Source organism: Oncorhynchus gorbuscha, unplaced genomic scaffold (assembly GCF_021184085.1).
Source record: "Oncorhynchus gorbuscha isolate QuinsamMale2020 ecotype Even-year unplaced genomic scaffold, OgorEven_v1.0 Un_scaffold_134:::fragment_1, whole genome shotgun sequence".
NCBI classification, from domain to species: domain Eukaryota; kingdom Metazoa; phylum Chordata; class Actinopteri; order Salmoniformes; family Salmonidae; genus Oncorhynchus; species Oncorhynchus gorbuscha.
In genome coordinates, this window is record NW_025744632.1 from 472501 (window position 1) to 490003 (window position 17503).

The 17503-nt window shown below is 46.0% G+C and overlaps 1 protein-coding gene across 1 annotated transcript in view; it reads right to left on the reverse strand.

Annotated features, from left to right (window-relative positions):
- Positions 1-6753: 6753 nt before the first annotated feature.
- LOC124016973 (staphylococcal nuclease domain-containing protein 1-like) overlaps positions 6754-17503 on the reverse strand; it is a 137800-nt gene continuing 127050 nt past the window's right edge. Inside the window, exons 8-9 of the mRNA XM_046332304.1 lie at positions 12412-12456; positions 6754-7676 (exon numbers count right to left, since the gene is read on the reverse strand). Coding sequence (XP_046188260.1) covers positions 7605-7676; positions 12412-12456 — 117 coding nt within the window. The 3' untranslated portion in view covers positions 6754-7604. The remainder of the gene's footprint in view (positions 7677-12411; positions 12457-17503) is intronic.

Consider the following 17503-nt stretch of genomic DNA (forward strand, 5'->3'; position numbering starts at 1 on the left):
AGGGTAGAGGGAATGAGGGAGAGAATAATACTGTATTCCACCTTGACTTGAGACATAAACCCTCCTCTGTACACTGAACGAGACCTGAGTGCAGACAGAGTGGTTGTCAGCCTACCAAATCCACAAATCAACCTACAATCACATCACTCATTTCTTTGCGGTTAAGGCTAGTGTTTGTTGAAAGTGCACGACCCCATTAAAACAAATCTTTGAAGGATTCAAAGACGTTTCACCTTTCACTTGAGGGAGTGTATGGAAATATTCTGCCTTGAAGCTTAAGACAGAAAATTCAGACATAATACAGAAACATGTTTAATTCAGATACCATAGTTGAAGAATGCTGGCTTTATGAGGGGAAATTCCTCCTGAATTATTCCATGGTAAACAGGACAAGCTCATTAACTTATTTAATTCCTCTTAATAATAAGAGCGTTATGTAGAGACTGATTGGACAAATCCATCTGTGGCACACAGCGACAAGGTCTGCATCCCAAATGGCACCCTACTCCCTATATAGTGCACAAGTTTTTACCAGATCCCAATGGGCCCTGCTCAAAGGTAGTGCACTAAATAGGGAACCATTTGGCATGCAACCTATAGAATGGATGGGAACACTCCCAGGTTGGAGGGTTTACAGTTGGTTGAACACAGAGATTATGGGATAGTGAGGAATCTGTGGCTCATCTGACCAGTGGAGCACACTTCCCTTCAATTACAGTACTACCTCAATATCTCAGTGCAGTGTTGTATTCTGGTGTGGTTGGCTGGGGATGAAGTCATTTTGTGAATGAATTATTTCTCAGAACCGTGTGGGTGGGTTGTGTGGGCAGACATACGGAGGTGCTTGGTGGGTTCAGTGGGCTTGAATGTGTGTCACTGATAGGTGGAAACATACATTTATATTTGAGTCATTTAGAACAGTGTTTCTTCCCTCCCCCAGGGTGCACTGCACAGCTGATTCAAATAACTAACTCATCATCAAGATGTGATTATTTGAGTCAGATGTGGCAAAACCCAAAATGTGGCACCAGGGGTGGATCAGGACTGAGGTGGGGAATCCCTGATTTATTCAGAGTGAAGACAAGAGCAATTAGGGTTAAGTGCCTTGCTCAAGGGCACATCCACAGATTCTTCCCCTAGTCGGCTTGGGGATTCAAACCAGCGCTAGGCTACCTGCCACCACACAATCACATACATGACATGGTAATGACTGCACTCACAGCACAACACACACCTAGGCCTAGATTCAGTCAGTATCGACGAAGAGCCGCACTATCGCGTGATTGAAATGTGTTCGCAGAACACGCTGCCCTTGTCAGACTCGGCTTCATGAAAAATTCCCTTTCCATTTCAATCGCACTATAACACAGATCTTCCTCAATTAGGGTTGAATCCAAACCTTACCTTGTACAGCGGTGAGACCAGCCATGTGAGCATTAAATATCCATCCATAGGTTGACTTGAACTTCACTCGTGGTTGAGGTACTCGGAAAGATAACTTCACCTAAAGTTGTGGTGCACCAACCAACATGGAAGACATTGTTTACAAAGGGCTTTGAGTAGAGAATAAGTACTATTCTGACTTGAGGCTGAACAGTTCTAAGTCGTAAGACTTTAAAACCAGGGACTCTCCAAAGTAAATCAGAGATTTACAAAAAATCTCTATGACCACTGGTGCATTCTAGGATGAACCACACACACACACACACACACACACACACACACACACACACACACACACACACACACACACACACACACACACACACACACACACACACACACACACACACACACACACACACACACACACACACACACACGGCAAAACCACGGTCCACAGAGGACCACACTTTCATTAGTCTGAAGAAAAAACTACAATCTGCTCCCAAACATATTTCAGCTCTGAATTATTGAATAGGTTTCATTCTCCCTCCAAAACGCCTCGAATGAGAAACATGCTTTGGGCTCATGAAAAATAGATATTTGCTCCTCTCACTCTTCTGTCTTTTGTTCCAAGCAAAGTCATTGATTTTTATTTTATTCACTTTTGTCTCCAAGTTTTTGTCGCCCTTTTACAGGAAATGTAAACTCTTCCTGCGTTTGAAATGTCATTTTCTTCAATGGAAACAAAGACTTGATTGATGGGTTTTGTTCTGGAACTAGATCAGTTGACAGACATGGGGAAGATTGGTTTATCATTGTAGAGAGTTGTTGATGCAGTTCGAATGAGAGGTTCAGGGAAGTATCAATGTCTCCACACAAACAACGCTGCTGACAAACCATCCTCATTATCTCGCTCTAATATCTATTTACTCAGTCTCTTCTCCGATCCAAACGCATTAGCTTGACTCCAAACGCTACCCAAATAATGCATAGGCAGAGAGAGGAAGATGACAGTACAGATTTGTGTTGAGACACCAAAGCCCTACAAGTGTAGTGAGCCAACACCGGATTCTTGAATGTCTCACCACTTAGTCCACAAGGTCTCAGCAAGCCCTAGAGCAAGCACTTCTTACTAGTACTCTACAGCACTGTAACCTATTGAGAAATCTGCAATTTGGGCTTGTTGATTGCTCGGATTCTTTCCATGACATTGTATTGAAAAAAAAATCCCTACAGGTGTAAAAATGTAGATATAATTTCTCAACTTACTTCACTACAAGACCGAGATAGAACTTTGTACCTTCAGCACTGCAATATATTGATGCATTCTTCTGTAATTTGGTGGTTGTTGACAACCGAGACTCTCTCCCTAGAACTGTCTCAACTCAACACCAGTATGTCAAACTGTAATACATAATCTTACCACGCTACAGCCTCCAATGACAACCATTTGGAGAAGACCTAACTACCTGACCTAAGACCTAACCCTTTAGCTCCACTCCTCCTTTCCTCCTCCCCCCACAACCTGGAATTGAGATCAGACGTAATGTAGTAAACGTAAACGTAAATCTGGTACACGCCAATTAGTATGATTTAATATGTGGATGTCCACCAACCATTTCGTATGATGTGTTACGAATTGCAATTCATACAATATGTTATGAATTTGTATAACGTATGATATGTTGTAAATTACAATTTGTTGTGGTTAACGTTAGCTAAGTGGCTAATGTTAGCTAGGCTAGGGGTTAAGGTTAGGGAAAGGGTAAGCTAACATGCTAAGTAGTTGCAAAGTAGCTAAGAAGTAGCAATTAGTTGCAAAGTTTCTAATTAGCTAAAATGCTAAAATTGTCCACGATGAGATTCAAACATGCAGCCTTTGGGTTGCTAGACGTTTACATTATGCGCCAACCATCCACCCTACTTTTGTTTTTTTGCCTTAAGTAATCCTCTGTCTTATGTAACCATACCAAACATATCATACTAATTCAAGTGTCCAGGATGTATATTTACTATGTTACGTCTAGTCAGTGAGACCAGGCTGCCCTCCATCAGGTGCCCTAATAGACATCTCATCAGTCTGGAGGAGCAGCCAGGCGTGAAAAGAATGGTTCCTGTAAAAGAAAGAGAGAAAGAGAGAGAGGACGAGAGAGGGAGTGAGAAAAGGGAAGGCTTTTTAAAGCCTAGTCATCAGACTCAGCAGGTGACTCAAGTGGCTGAAGAAGGCAACATGCGACAGAGCTCATAATTGCCCTTGGAGCATATTGCCTCATCCTGCCACCCCATAATTTGTGCCAGTCACTTGTGAAAAATGAATAAAGCCATCTCTGATTTGTGCTAAATGAGTAAGGCCTTGCCTGATTGGTTGGCGGTGCAGGAAATGAAGACTGGTGTCTAAAAGGATCCCTTGCTAGCCCCTCCTCTGAGGTACTTGTGTATATCTCATAGGATCTAAAATAGGACTTGGACAAAGGTGTCAGGTCCTCTTAGGAGGTGGGTGTGTGAACCACATGGATCTCTGGTTGAAGACACTTGAGGGTAATAGTGGAGGGACTCGGCTTTTGTTTCACGTCTTCAGATAAATGTAGTAATTGGAAGTGGCTCTGGATAAGAGTGTCTAAATGTAAACGTAGCTCTAAAAGGCTTTTGTTTCCCGTCTTCAGATGAATGTACTAATTGGAAGTGGCTCTGGATAAGAGTGTCTAAATGTAAACGTAGCTCTAAAAGGCTTTTGTTTCACGTCTTCAGATGAATGTAGTAATTGGAAGTGGCTCTGGATAAGAGTGTCTAAATGTAAACGTAGCTCTAAAAGGCTTTTGTTTCCATTCTTCAGATGAATGTACTAATTGGAAGTGGCTCTGGATAAGAGTGTCTAAATGTAAACGTAGCTCTAAAAGGCTTTTGTTTCCATTCTTCAGATGAATGTACTAATTGGAAGTGGCTCTGGATAAGAGTGTCTAAATGTAAACGTAGCTCTAAAAGGCTTTTGTTTCACGTCTTCAGATGAATGTACTAATTGGAAGTGGCTCTGGATAAGAGTGTCTAAATGTAAACGTAGCTCTGTAGTAATTGGAAGTGGCTCTGGATTGTCTAAATGTTAGCTCTAAAAGGCTTTTGTTTCACGTTCAGATGAATGTACTAATTGGAAGTGGCTCTGGATAAGAGTGTCTAAATGTAAACGTAGCTCTAAAAGGCTTTTGTTTCACGTCTTCAGATGAATGTACTAATTGGAAGTGGCTCTGGATAAGAGTGTCTAAATGTAAACGTAGCTCTAAAAGGCTTTTGTTTCATTCTTCAGATGAATGTACTAATTGGAAGTGGCTCTGGAGATGAATGTACTAATTGGAAGTGGCTCTGGAAGAGAGTCTAAATGTAAAAAGGCTTTTGTTTCCATTCTTCAGATGAATGTACTAATTGGAAGTGGCTCTGGATAAGAAATGTGTCTAAATGTTTCCATTCTTCAGATGAATGTACTAATAGCTCTAAAAGGCTTTTAGCTCTAAAAGTTTCACGTCTTCAGATGAATGTACTAATTGGAAGTGGCTCTGGATAAGAGTGTCTAAATGTAAACGTAGCTCTAAAAGGCTTTTGTTTCCATTCTTCAGATGAATGTACTAATTGGAAGTGGCTCTGGATAAGAGTGTCTAAATGTAAACGTAGCTCTAAAAGGCTTTTGTTTCCATTCTTCAGATGAATGTACTAATTGGAAGTGGCTCTGGATAAGAGTGTCTAAATGTAAACTAGCTCTAAAAGGCTTTTGTTTCCATTCTTCAGATGAATGTACTAATTGGAAGTGGCTCTGGATAAGAGTGTCTAAATGTAAACGTAGCTCTAAAAGGCTTTTGTTTCCATTCTTCAGATGAATGTACTAATTGGAAGTGGCTCTGGATAAGAGTGTCTAAATGTAAACGTAGCTCTAAAAGGCTTTTGTTTCCATTCTTCAGATGAATGTACTAATTGGAAGTGGCTCTGGATAAGAGTGTCTAAATGTAAACGTAGCTCTAAAAGGCTTTTGTTTCCATTCTTCAGATGAATGTACTAATTGGAAGTGGCTCTGGATAAGAGTGTCTAAATGTAAACGTAGCTCTAAAAGGCTTTTGTTTCCATTCTTCAGATGAATGTACTAATTGGAAGTGGCTCTGGATAAGAGTGTCTAAATGTAAACGTAGCTCTAAAAGGCTTTTGTTTCCATTCTTCAGATGAATGTACTAATTGGAAGTGGCTCTGGATAAGAGTGTCTAAATGTAAACGTAGCTCTGTAAACGTAAGACTTGATTTAACTGATAATGCTCTTAAATAACTAAAGACTATTGAACACTGTGGATTTAATAGCTGAATCAGTTGTTACTTTCAGCATGAAACAAAACCATTCACCCACTGCAGTTCTGCAGGACCGGAGTTGCTATTCCCTGTTGTACAGTGATGTGATCATAAAATATGTACACAAAACTCTATGCATGGCAACATTTACATATCCAAGGTGTACATTTATTTTTGCATTCAAAATGCTGTGTAGTCAGTACTTCAACTTGTACTTGAGTCGTTGCTCAACCTACAAACTGTCTGAACTGATGCTAATAAATGTGACACTAACCAGCCACTTATCTGTCACTTATGTTAAAATATATCTAGTACAGTCGCGTGTGCTGTGTCATTCTGTGGTAACAACACCGCTTATTTAAGATGCAAATGAGATCAAGGTGTGTAAGAGTCATTTAAATGGAAGAGGTGACCTACCAAAAGTAGCTCTGGTACTTTTAAGTCCTTTGAGTAGAACTAGGACACCATAGCCTGGTAAAACCATACTGAAAGATGCGCTCAGCATGATTCAATGGGGAGCGCAGCATCCGGTCTGGTTTAAACAGGCTAAGGACATTAACAATCCTTGGTGAAATCTAGCAGCTTTGACTGTTTGGTGATTTAATTCCAGTAACAACATGCTTCTTTTTAATCATTTGCTCATTTTTATTCAGCATAATTTTTTAATACAACGACAAGGGCTGTCATAAGGAAACAAATTCAAACACTGTTTCTGCTACGGCAGACAGAGACACACAGAGAGAGACAGAGAGAGACAGAGAGAGACAGAGAGAGACAGAGAGAGACAGAGAGAGACAGAGAGACAGAGAGAGAGAGACAGAGAGAGAGAGACAGAGAGAGAGACAGAGAGAGAGACAGAGAGAGAGAGAGAGAGAGAGAGAGAGAGAGAGAGAGAGAGAGACAGAGAGAGAGAGACAGAGAGAGAGAGACAGAGAGAGAGAGACAGAGAGAGAGAGACAGAGAGAGAGAGACAGAGAGAGAGACAGAGAGAGACAGAGAGAGAGAGACAGAGAGAGAGACAGAGAGAGAGAGAGAGAGAGAGAGAGATCATCATGTCACCATCATATGTAAACATTACAGAAAGAGGGAGGAGGAAGATGATAAAATGCTGTTTGTCAAGGTGTTCTGGCCACGGGAGAGAGAGAAGAAGAAAGACGAGAATAAAACACTCCCAACATAAACGTCATTAAATGTCATATCACATAGTTATACATCAAGGACAGAAATAAGCTCGTCCGGTTGGTGTGGATCTCGAGCTAGCTTTTTAAAATTAACTTCATAAAACATAGCATTATTCATTTCCTGTCATTCATTAAGGAAGCGTTTCTCTCTGCAAAAAGCTGTTAATAATAAAAGTGAATGGATCCTCTTCTCAAGGCCTAGCCCCTTTCCTGTACAACGGATAGGAGGGATTGGCTGTGGTAGGGATAGGGCAAGGTAGCGATGCGCATGATTAGTGTGGGCGTATGACATCACTAACCAGGAAAGGATGACATGGCAATTAACGGAGCTCTGCAGCGGCGGGGGGGGGGGGGCATGATAAGAACAACTGGTAGTGGCTCAGGAAGGGTGGAGAAGAGGAAGGATTGGACAGTCACTGAGTTCATAGCTTTAGCGTGCTCTTTCAGAGTCCGGAGGGAGGAGGATGAGGAGGAGGAAGGGATGTGCAGAGTAGCAGGAGAGAGGACCAGGAGGATGAGGATGAGGAGGAGGAAGGGATGTGCAGAGTAGCAGGAGAGAGGACCAGGAGGATGAACATGGAATAAAAGGAAGAGAGAGAGACAATGCTTGTCCTTTACTTTGTTTTATTTTCGTTGAATCGTTTTCTGTCACTTTTTCTCGTCCAATGAGTGCATCTCGTCTTCCGCGTTGGTCTTTGGAATGGCGCCGTGCGCTTTTCATTTTTTTAGTTTGTAGCCAAACTCGTCTGCGTCGTCGTCACGGAAGTCTCCGTAGCGCCAGATGTTGAGCTGAGAAAACATGAGACAGAAAAGACCATGAGCGCTTAGTGAATAGCTGACAATAAAACAGACAAGCAACAGTCTCAATTAAGAGAGAGAGAGAGACAGCGAGAGAGAGCGAGAGCAAGAGAGAGCAAGAGCAAGAGAGAGCAAGAGAGAGCGAGACAGCGAGAGAGGTAGCCGTAGAGACAGGGACAGGTAGACAGAGGTTGAAAGGTAGAGAGAGAGAGAGGTATAGAGAAAACATCAGTGTACTCTCACACCTCAGTGAGAACGAGGGGAGCATCATCATTTAATCCTTTCCAGAAGGGCCCCGGTGCTTCAGCCGCATCCCTGTCTATTCCCTCTATTCCATTAAATTCACTCCGCTGAGCTCTTCATCCCTCATCAAGCATCCAGGCAATTTCCTGCTAAACGTTCCGTTTGACGCGCAATGGGAAGGGCGGTGGTAGTGTGTGTGAGGGGGCATTGTAGGTGGGAAATCAGAGCAAGAAGTTGTGTGTGTGTGAGAGATGTTTCACGACACCAACCAAGGCCCCCTCCTCTCATCATCAGCAGCGTGTGTTCAGCTGTTAACATGACGATTCACAGCCAATTAGCGACCATGCTAATTTACGCTAGTCGTTAGGAAAAACGCGGCTGCCATGTTGTCAATGTTGTCTTTCCTGTTTCTCTTCCGTCGATGCATCGTCACTCCTAGCAGCCATTTGGAGAACTACATCTCATTTACACCAACTTTGCCTTTGATTGGACGATTGTTTGAGCATGGCGTTGTGTGATTGGACAATATGTCAAAGCAGTGAGAGCGTTTGTCTTGCTGCTGAAGAGAACGGTGCCTTCTTGAAGGTCACAGTGTTTAAGGACGATAAAATGGATGCCACCTGTTTACCATAAAGCAGGTAAAACAAGCACCCCAAATTAGACAAACTAATCTATATAAGGTCATTGGGCTATGCTCTTAGGCAAGATAAAGTAAATAGTTACTGTATAACTAGGAGTATTAGGATTGAGCGGTGCAAGGATAATGAAACTGGGCTGATACGTTTTGTATATGCTCTGTCATCTGACTAGACGATTGGCTAGTGTACCTAAACAGGTAGAACCACCTGCGTTTGGATTGGTTGCTGTGCTGTGAGCGGACTCGGGGGTGTGTGGAGGTGGGCAAGCGGACCCTGGGGTGTGTGGAGGTGGGCAAGCGGACCCTGGGGTGTGTGGAGGTGGGCAAGCGGACCCTGGGGTGTGTGGAGGTGGGCAAGCGGACCCTGGGGTGTGTGGAGGTGGGCAAGCGGACCCGGGGGTGTGTGGAGGGGAGCAAGCGGACCCTGGGGTGTGTGGAGGGGAGCAAGCGGACCCTGGGGTGTGTGGAGGTGGGTAAGCGGACTCAGGGGTGTGTGGAGGTGGGCAAGCGGACCCTGGGGTGTGTGGAGGTGGGCAAGCGGACCCTGGGGTGTGTGGAGGTGGGCAAGCGGACTCGGGGGTGTGTGGAGGTGGGCAAGCGGACTCGGGGGTTGTGGAGGTGGGTAAGCGGACTCGGGGTGTGTGGAGGTGGGCAAGCGGACCCGGGGTGTGTGGAGGTGGGCAAGCGGACCCTGGGGTGGGTGGAGGGGGCAAGCGGACCCTGGGGTGTGTGGAGGGGGACAAGCGGACCCGCTACTTTCACGCCCAGATGAATGGGTGTGTGGAGGTGGGCAAGCGGACCCGGGGTGTGTGGAGGTGGGCAAGCGGACCCTGGGGTGTGTGGAGGTGGGCAAGCGGACCCTGGGGTGTGTGGAGGTGGGCAAGCGGACCCTGGGGTGTGTGGAGGTGGGCAAGCGGACCCTGGGGTGTGTGGAGGTGGGCAAGCGGACCCTGGGGTGTGTGGAGGTGGGCAAGCGGACCCTGGGGTGTGTGGAGCTGGGCAAGAGTCCTGTGTGCCATGTGGATGCCATCTATCCCTCTCTCCCTCTCCCTCTCTTGCTTTCTTTCCATCAGCGTGGGCCTGCACAGACTGTGGGCCAGCGTCCATTTAGGACAGCACTGCCTGCCAATGAGATGTGTCATGTCTTCAGAGAACAGACAGGTGGAGAGAAAGACAGAGGGAGCAGAGAAATGAAGGAGAGCTCCTTTCTTCTACTAGTAGTTGTAATTACAGCTTTGGAAACACTGTTTACCTGTCATGCTAATAAAGCCAGGCTGAATTTGTATTGTGTTGAGCGAGCTAGTACGAAACAGGGAGAGAAAAGTGAGAAAGAGGGAGAGAGTTAGAGAGAGAGGTAGCGAGAGAGAGAGCGAGCTAGTACGAAACAGGGAGAGAAAAGTGAGAAAGAGGGAGAGAGTTGGAGAGAGGTAGCGAGAGAGAGAGCGAGCTAGTATGAAACAGGGAGAGAAAAGTGAGAAAGAGGGAGAGAGTTGGAGAGAGGTAGCGAGAGAGAGAGGGAGCTAGTATGAAACAGGGAGAGAGTTAGAGAGAGGTAGCGAGAGAGGGAGCTAGTATGAAACAGGGACAGAAAAGTGAGAAAGAGGGAGAGAGTTAGAGAGAGAGAGGGAGCTAGTACGAAACAGGGAGAGAAAAGTGAGAAAGAGGGAGAGAGTTGGAGAGAGGTAGCGAGAGAGAGAGGGAGCTAGTATGAAACAGGGAGAGAGTTAGAGAGGTAGCGAGAGAGGGAGCTAGTATGAAACAGGGAGAGAGTTAGAGAGGTAGCGAGAGAGGGAGCTAGTATGAAACAGGGACAGAAAAGTGAGAAAGAGGGATAGAGTTAGAGAGAGAGGGAGCTAGTAGCAGAAACAGGGAGAGAAAAGTGAGAAAGAGGGAGAGAGTTGGAGAGAGGTAGCGAGAGAGAGGGAGCTAGTATGAAACAGGGACAGAAAAGTGAGAAAAAAGAGGGAGAGAGTTAGAGAGAGAGGTAGCGAGAGAGAGAGGGAGCTAGTATGAAACAGGGACAGAAAAGTGAGAAAGAGGGAGAGAGTTAGAGAGAGAGGTAGCGAGAGAGAGAGGGAGCTAGTATGAAACAGGGACAGAAAAGTGAGAAAGAGGGAGAGAGTTAGAGAGAGAGGTAGCGAGAGAGAGAGGGAGCTAGTATGAAACAGGGAGAGAAAAGTGAGAAAGGGGAGAGAGTTTTCCTGTAGAGAGAGGTAGCGAGAGAGAGAGGGAGCTAGTATGAAACAGGGAGAGATTTAGAGAGGTAGTGAGAGAGCTAGTATCTATAGTATGACCAAAAGCAGGTAAAACAAGCACCCCAAATTAGACAAACTAATCTATATAAGGTCAGGGACAGAAAAGTGAGAAAGAGGGAGAGAGTTAGAGAGAGAGGGAGCTAGTACGAAACAGGGAGAGAAAAGTGAGAAAGAGGGAGAGAGTTGGAGAGAGGTAGCGAGAGAGAGAGGGAGCTAGTATGAAACAGGGAGAGAGTTAGAGAGGTAGCGAGAGAGGGAGCTAGTATGAAACAGGGACAGAAAAGTGAGAAAGAGGGATAGAGTTAGAGAGAGAGAGGGAGCTAGTACGAAACAGGGAGAGAAAAGTGAGAAAGAGGGAGAGAGTTGGAGAGAGGTAGCGAGAGAGAGAGGGAGCTAGTATGAAACAGGGACAGAAAAGTGAGAAAGAGGGAGAGAGTTAGAGAGAGAGGTAGCGAGAGAGAGAGGGAGCTAGTATGAAACAGGGACAGAAAAGTGAGAAAGAGGGAGAGAGTTAGAGAGAGAGGTAGCGAGAGAGAGAGGGAGCTAGTATGAAACAGGGACAGAAAAGTGAGAAAGAGGGGGAGAGAGTTAGAGAGAGAGGTAGCGAGAGAGAGAGGGAGCTAGTATGAAACAGGGACAGAAAAGTGAGAAAGAGGGAGAGAGTTAGAGAGAGAGGTAGCGAGAGAGAGAGGGAGCTAGTATGAAACAGGGAGAGAAAAGTGAGAAAGGGGAGAGAGGTAGAGAGAGGTAGCGAGAGAGAGAGGGAGCTAGTATGAAACAGGGAGAGATTTAGAGAGGTAGTGAGAGAGAGGGAGCTAGTATGAAACAGGGACAGAAAAGTGAGAAAGAGGGAGAGAGTTAGAGAGAGAGAGGGAGCTAGTACGAAACAGGGAGAGAAAAGTGAGAAAGAGGGAGAGAGTTGGAGAGAGGTAGCGAGAGAGAGAGGGAGCTAGTATGAAACAGGGAGAGAGTTAGAGAGGTAGCGAGAGAGGGAGCTAGTATGAAACAGGGACAGAAAAGTGAGAAAGAGGGATAGAGTTAGAGAGAGAGAGGGAGCTAGTACGAAACAGGGAGAGAAAAGTGAGAAAGAGGGAGAGAGTTGGAGAGAGGTAGCGAGAGAGAGAGGGAGCTAGTATGAAACAGGGACAGAAAAGTGAGAAAGAGGGAGAGAGTTAGAGAGAGAGGTAGCGAGAGAGAGAGGGAGCTAGTATGAAACAGGGACAGAAAAGTGAGAAAGAGGGAGAGAGTTAGAGAGAGAGGTAGCGAGAGAGAGAGGGAGCTAGTATGAAACAGGGACAGAAAAGTGAGAAAGAGGGAGAGAGTTAGAGAGAGAGGTAGCGAGAGAGAGAGGGAGCTAGTATGAAACAGGGAGAGAAAAGTGAGAAAGGGGAGAGAGGTAGAGAGATGTAGCGAGAGAGAGAGAGGGAGCTAGTATGAAACAGGGACAGAAAAGTGAGAAAGAGGGATAGAGTTAGAGAGAGGTAGCGAGAGAGAGAGAGGGAGCTAGTATGAAACAGGGAGAGAAAAGTGAGAAAGGGGAGAGAGGTAGAGATGTAGAGAGAGAGGGAGCAAGAGATAGAGAGAAACTTACCCTGGCAGTCTTGGCAGACTCCTGACCGTTGAGATACTCCGTCACCTGAGAGAGAGAACATGCATTAGTGTTGCAACTAAACCAGACTGAATTCTGTGGAGAGAAACACATTGGGTGCATTCCAACTCTCTAATGTAGCCTCCTCGACTCGTCTCCTTTCCTTCATTGAAAATCGTCTCAGTGCAGATGAATGAGAATGACGCCACTTTAGACTATCAACACGCACCGACAAACACCTTCCCACCCATACATTCATAACACACATGTCGACAGGCTTCATTGGTAGCACTGCATTGCACATGGTAACAACAAAAACAGCTAGGTCATCATCAGATCAATAGGAAACGCGGATGCTAACCGCTAGCCCACGTGCTAACCACTAACAACAGCGAGCAATCAAGCCAAGTGGCTCTCGTCTATACAGCGAGCTTAGCTTTTAGAGCCATCCTTTTAGCATTTAATTACAATCAAAATGCATTCACGTTTCAGCGATAGGCTAGCAGGGTATGAGAGGCGCACTACCTGCCTACGCTAGTGATGAAATCAGACCTGTATTGTGATTGTACTGCATCACAAGGGCAGGTGATTAGTCGACGAGGGCCCTGATAGAGCAGTGAATGGTGGGAATAGAGTCAGGAAGTCAGAATCCTCTAGGATATTGAGGTCTGTACATGAAGTAGATTGTGCTTGTATACGTGTGACTTTGTAAGGGCTGGGAATGATGATATTAACACAATACTTCGGTGTTGTTATGTTATGTAGGGGCGGCAGGTAGCCTAGTGGTTAGAGGGGCGGCAGGTAGCCTAGTGGTTAGAATGTTGGGCCAGTAACCAAAAGGTTGTTGGATGGAATCCCTGAGCTGACAAGGTAAAACATCTGTCATTCTGCCCCTGAACACGGAGGTTAACCATCTGTTCCCTGGTAAGCCGTCATTATAAAAAAGAATTTGTTCTTAACTGACTTGCCTAGTTAAATAAAGGTTAAATAAAATGATCACAATTCTATATGTATTGCGATTCGATACTGTGATTTGTTGTTCCAAACATATTACTCACCATATGTCTGAGGCAGAGAAACAAGATAGAGTCATGAGAAAACACGTTTTATCAGTCTTGTAAATGTGCTGAAAACAAATTGGCTTCCTACTAAGATGGAGAACAAGCTATGAAGGAAAATACTGGAGATGTGGTGTGCAGGTACAGCCAACTAGCACAAAAATAATATTATTAAAATAATATGATATATCCTCAAATATAACTGCAGTGATTTTTCTCCCCCATCCTTAGTCTTTGTGTAAGTGTGGGAAATTAGGCTGGCTTGGATAGACAGGATTTGACTTGTGATGCTTTGGCTCAAATGAGAGTGAGTGAGAGAAAGTGAGAGAGACAGTGAGAAAGACAGACAGAGTGAGAGAGACAGTGCGATAGTGAGAGAGACAGACAGACAGAGTGAGAGAGACAGACAGACAGAGTGAGAGAGAGTGAGAGAGAGAGATTCAGAGAGAGTGAGAGAGAGTGAGAGAGAGCAAGAGAGTCAGAGAGAGAGAGAGAGCAAGAGAGACAGACAGACAGACAGACAGAGAGAGAGAGAGACAAACAGAGAGAGAGACAGACAGAGCGAGAGAGACAGACAGACAGAGCGAGAGAGAGAGACAGACAGACAGAGCGAGAGAGAGAGACAGACAGACAGAGCGAGAGAGAGACAGACAGAGCGAGAGAGAGACAGACAGAGCGAGAGAGAGACAGACAGAGCGAGAGAGAGACAGACAGAGCGAGAGACAGACAGACAGAGCGAGAGACAGACAGACAGAGCGAGAGACAGACAGACAGAGCGAGAGACAGACAGACAGAGCGAGAGACAGACAGACAGAGCGAGAGACAGACAGAGCGAGAGACAGACAGAGCGAGAGACAGACAGAGCGAGAGACAGAGAGAGCGAGAGACAGAGAGAGTGAGAGAGAGAGCGAGAGAGAGCGAGAGAGAGTGAGAGAGACAAACAGAGAGAGAGAGACAAACAGAGAGAGAGAGACAAACAGAGAGAGAGAGACAGACAGACAGAGTGAGAGAGAGAGACACAGAGTGAGAGAGAGACACAGAGAGAGACAGAGACACAGAGAGAGACAGAGACACAGAGAGAGACAGAGTGAGTGAGAGAGAGACAGACAGAGTGGGAGAGACAGAGAGAGAGAGACAGACAGACAGAGTGAGAGACAGTGAGAGAGAGACACAGATTAGAGAGAGACAGAGTGAGAGAGACAGACAGACAGAGTGAGAGAGACACAGAGTGAGAGAGAGACAGAGTGAGAGAGACAGACAGAGAGAGAGAGACAGACAGAGAGACAGAGTGAGAGAGAGAGACAGAGTGAGTGAGAGAGACAGATAGAGTGAGTGAGAGAGACAGAGAGACAGAGACAGAGTGAGTGAGAGAGAGAAGCGGCAAACAGGCAGCGCTGGGCATATTGACCTCTTATGCCAGAGTGTCCATTTAGCCCCATTGACTGAGCCTGACGATGAGTCACAGGACACAGCATGACGAGACTGAGGGATGGGGGAGGGAGGGGTGGATAAGAGTCTTAAAATGAGAGAGACAGAAAGGAAACATCCGGTTACGGTCAAGAGAGACTGTGTGTGTGTGTGTGTGTGTGTGTGTGTGTGTGTGTGTGTGTGTGTGTGTGTGTGTGTGTGTGTGTGTGTGTGTGTGTGTGTGTGTGTGTGTGTGTGTGTGTGTGTGTGTGTGTGTGTGTGTGTGTGTGTGACTGAGCGGTGTGTGTGTGTGTGTGTGTGTGTGTTTTGGAGTGTGTGTGTGTGTGTGTGTGTGTGGTGTGTGTATAGAGGCTGAACAGCTCCAAACCAGGAGGGTGCTCTGCACTGTGACTGAGCGGTTTAGCTCTACATGATTCAAAGGCCAGCCCTCCTCTCTCCTCCAACCTACAACAGTGAGTCAACCCAGCCTCAGCTCTGGCTCCTTCCTGCCAGTGTGATCAATGGGGAGGCTTTTGGAGTGTGTGTCTCTCTATACAGGGTCAGTCTGGGGAAAAGTGGGTGAGGAGAAGGGCAGTCTAGGAGGAAGAGGGAGGATTCACAAGATGGAGGGTGGGTTGAAGAGGAGAAAATGGATGATAGGGGGGAGAATTGGGAGAGGAAGGGGGAAGAGAAAGGGGTCAAAGGAGTTGAAGGGGGGGCAGAATAAGAGTGAGGGAAGGGGTGGAGGAGGACAGGAAAAATAAGGGATGAGAAGAGGGGATGGATAAGGAGGAGAGAAGGGGTGAGAGGGTGAAGAGTGGAAGAGAGTGAGTCAAAGGCTGAGGGAGGGGGGGGGGCAGTCTACTCTATACAGTGAGTCAAAGGCTGAGGGAGGGGGGCAGTCTACTCTATACAGTGAGTCAAAGGCTGAGGGAGGGGGGCAGTCTACTCTATACAGTGAGTCAAAGGCTGAGGGGGGGGGCAGTCTACTCTATACAGTGAGTCAAAGGCTGAGGGAGGGGGGCAGTCTACTCTATACAGTGAGTCAAAGGCTGAGGGAGGGGGGGGGCAGTCTACTCTATACAGTACCATATTAACCACAGAGGGTTCCATCATGCATCATCACTGATCAGGAGAACAGATGAGACTCCCGGCCAAGGAAATGAACACAGACATAGGAGAACGGCAGATGTTGAAAACTGCAGAGCGTGGATTCTGCATCGGGTTTAATTGCTTAGCTAGCTGGTATACACTGGTTCATTTGATAGCAACCCAGAACACATGAGGGTCAGGAAGAAAAACATACTTCAGTACAGCTGGATCGTACAGCTTTGTGTGTGTGTGTGTGTGTGTGTGTGTGTGTGTGTGTGTGTGTGTGTGTGTGTGTGTGTGTGTGTGTGTGTGTGTGTGTGTGTGTGTGTGTGTGTGTGGTGTCAAAAACTGCAACCGCTGCACAAGCTATCAATCAAAGCTAACTAAGAGTGAGAATTTAGAAAAGGGGACAGCAGATGTTGACATATTCCCAAACAGAAGTGACCATACGGAGGTCCTAGTCCATAGCATTAACGTCTTACTTCAGAGGTCTGCGGTGACATTTGAGTGGCTGGGAGGGTCCGGACACGCCATGTTAAAAGTCTTTTAGTCCCCGTGTCCTTCATGACTACTGATGTAGGTTAAAGTCCCTGGATGGAATTCCATCATCTTGTCATTTCCTTTCATCCACCACCAACCCACCTACCGTCTGCTTTGGAGACCTCTTAGAGTAACCCCATCTCAATAATGACCTCATATTTGGTCCTGGCCAATAGCAGGGGACTATGTGGAGGCATTACTATATGAATGAAAGGGATCTGCCAGACAGCGAGCCAAGCTCTTTGTCCTTTACCTAAGGGGTGCCTTCCTGACAGACCGTCTCCTGCTGTTCTCTTCAGTACAGTATGTGAGAGCAGGAAACCAGTGTGTGTGCCTAGCGTCCTCCTAATATGGGCCCATATGCTGTTCCAGAAAAGCCCTTTCAGGACCTTTTCACAGCCACCAGACGGTCTCTATACTGGAGGAGGACAATCACTAGCCAATAAACCAGCAAACAAAAAGAATATGGAACCAAATATCTCAACTAAATCAATAAATAGGATAGGGGGAGTAGGCGTTGTGTATTTCAGAATGATAGTAGGGGGAGAGGAGGAAGAACGAGAGACCGTAAGAGAGAGAGAGAGCGTGGGAGATATAATAGTACTGTATGACCCCACAGAGCTCCATATGCCAGACAGATGCCCCTGGTCCCATCTATACCAGGTTGGTGTTGAACAACCTACTACTATCTGGCACACTGGGAGGTAGTGGGAATATGGTGTTGGTGAATATGGTGTTGGTGAACAACCTACTACTATCTGGCACACTGGGAGGTAGTGGGAATATGGTGTTGGTGAACAACCTACTACTATCTGGCACACTGGGAGGTAGTGGGAATATGGTGTTGGTAAACAACCTACTACTATCTGGCACACTGGGAGGTAGTTGGTGAACAACCTACTACTATCTGAATATGGTGTTGGTGGTCAGTGTGTTGAGTGGGAGGTGTAGAATAAGACTAAGTAAGAGTTGGTGGTCAGTGTGTTGAGTGTGTGAAT